This window comes from Aquarana catesbeiana, linkage group LG04 (genome assembly GCF_042186555.1).
Source record: "Aquarana catesbeiana isolate 2022-GZ linkage group LG04, ASM4218655v1, whole genome shotgun sequence".
NCBI classification, from domain to species: Eukaryota; Metazoa; Chordata; class Amphibia; order Anura; family Ranidae; genus Aquarana; species Aquarana catesbeiana.
The window spans coordinates 29,540,247-29,542,302 of record NC_133327.1 but is presented as its reverse complement, the minus strand read 5'-3'; the positions used below and the strand labels follow the sequence as shown (position 1 = coordinate 29,542,302).

The following is a 2,056-nucleotide window of genomic DNA, read 5'->3' as shown; positions in this document are numbered from 1 at the left end:
AACTTTTCATTTTTGATAAAAACCTAAAACTTTGACACATTGATGACATTCATACATAATTATTTTATTTGAAAAAGATAAAGATAAAAGTTTTCTCGAGTTATCTATGTACCATACAATGAAAAATGACAGTATTAGCATGTATATTATCACAAATTATGACTTTATATGATCCAAAAATATTGCTTTATCACAGTTTGGAGCGATTGATATGTACACACAAAACCAAAGCACTGTCATGGAGTTCATTCTTCTTGGGCTCTCAGAGGATCCTTTCATACAAGTCGTGCTGTTCCATATTTTCCTGATAGTTTACATGACCACACTGACTGGAAATCTCCTTCTCATTCTGGCTGTGAGGGCCGACAAACATTTGCACACCTCCATGTATTTCTTCTTGTCTAGTCTCTCTTTCTTGGACATCTGCTACACTTCCTCCATTGTACCCAAAATGTTAGTAAATTTTCTTTCACCAAAAAAGAGTATTTCATTCACAGGCTGTGCTGTCCAGTTCTTTTTTTCCCTATCTTTGGGATCAACAGAGTGCATGCTTCTGGCATTCATGGCCTATGACCGATATGTGGCTATTTGCATCCCTCTGCGTTACAATATGATCATGAACACAATGGCCTCTTTTTGGATGATCAGCATTTCATGGTTGAGTGGTTGCATCATTTCATCTATTGACACTTATTTAACATTCAGACTAATATTCTGTGGCCCTAACAAGATCAATCACTTTTTCTGTGAGCTCCCTCTGTTGCTTCGTCTCTCTTGCAGTGACATCTCGACAGTCAACGTCATAAAACTGGTTAGCATGCCTATCGTGCTTTTCATCCCACTTTCACTAATCCTCATTTCATATATCCGAATCATAACTGCTGTCATGACTATTCATTTGGGAAAGAGCAAAGCATTTTCCACATGTATTTCCCACCTTGTGGTGGTGGTCATTTTCTATGGGACAGCCATGTTTATGTATGCTAGACCAGAACATTTAGTTACTGAGGACACAGACAAAAAGGTGTCAGTATTTTACACGGTGATCACCCCAATGATGAACCCCTTGATCTATAGCCTGAGGAATAAAGATGTGCAGAAAGCCATGATGCGGCTGATAAGAGCTTAGAAGGATCTGCAGTTGATTAGGTCAGCTTGCTGAAAATAAAATTGGTACAATTTTCTACGCTCCCCCGTGTTTTTGTTTGTGTTTAATATTCTTCATTGAATTTCCATTTTTCAGAATTAACAGTATTAGATGTAACATTATAAAAAGTACAAAGAGGTATTGTGACCACAATTAAAGTCCAAGATTTGAAGAAGGACATACAATAAGTGCAGAATTCACTATTAGTGAAAGGTATACAAGCATATGTAAGACAAAGAATAGCGCCTTTTAAGTGTAGCAAGTTAGATAATTTAATAGTTAAGAATTAAGCATAGAAACACTCACAAACCAGCAACATTTTCCAGCATGGGTATATAGTGTGTTCATCCGCACTGTCCCAGGCTGATGTCTGGCATCACTGGCTGATTATTTTTTTTCTGGAGAAGAAACTGGAAAACATGTGAAAAGGAGCCTAACACTCCACCTTTGAATAGAAAATAAGAATGCCTAACATTAAAGCGACCCTGTACCCACCTGGTCCCTTCATCAAACAAGGCAAACTAAAAGAAGAGTGCACTAACCTACCTTTCCAGTGCCCCATGTGTTAAAAAGCTGTTTTGCTGCTCTTTTTTCTTTTGTTCTTCTTTAAATTTACTATCGTATGGCGGCTCAGATCTTTCCCCGAATTCACCTACTCTATCATTGTTATTCTATATCTTCTCTCTAACTAATCACTTGTATAACCTAACCCTGCCTAACCTGCAGGACTTCTTGTGTGTCACTAGGCTGGTCAGCAGGGGCATTGCTAGGGGGTGGCTATCGGGGCTATAGCCCCGAATCTGGGGGCCATAGCCCAGAGTCTCTTGCTGCAGGGTGCCTTGCCTAACCAGCGGGTCACGGCTGCTGTGGTGGGCGGGCTGGCTGCATGAGAGAGGCGGAGGAGAGAAG

The 2,056-nt window shown here is 39.8% G+C and overlaps 1 protein-coding gene across 1 annotated transcript; it reads left to right on the top strand.

The window, feature by feature from the left end:
* Positions 1 to 211: 211 nt before the first annotated feature.
* LOC141141347 (olfactory receptor 13C3-like) lies at positions 212 to 1,129 on the top strand. The gene has a single exon (XM_073629015.1). It carries the CDS (start codon positions 212 to 214, stop codon positions 1,127 to 1,129), a length of 918 nt encoding a protein of 305 aa, XP_073485116.1.
* Positions 1,130 to 2,056: the final 927 nt, after the last annotated feature.

Bases quoted from the DNA above. Each gene is read 5' to 3' on its own strand.
- LOC141141347 (XM_073629015.1), top strand. From the start codon at position 212: ATGTACACACAAAACCAAAGCACTGTCATGGAGTTCATTCTTCTTGGG.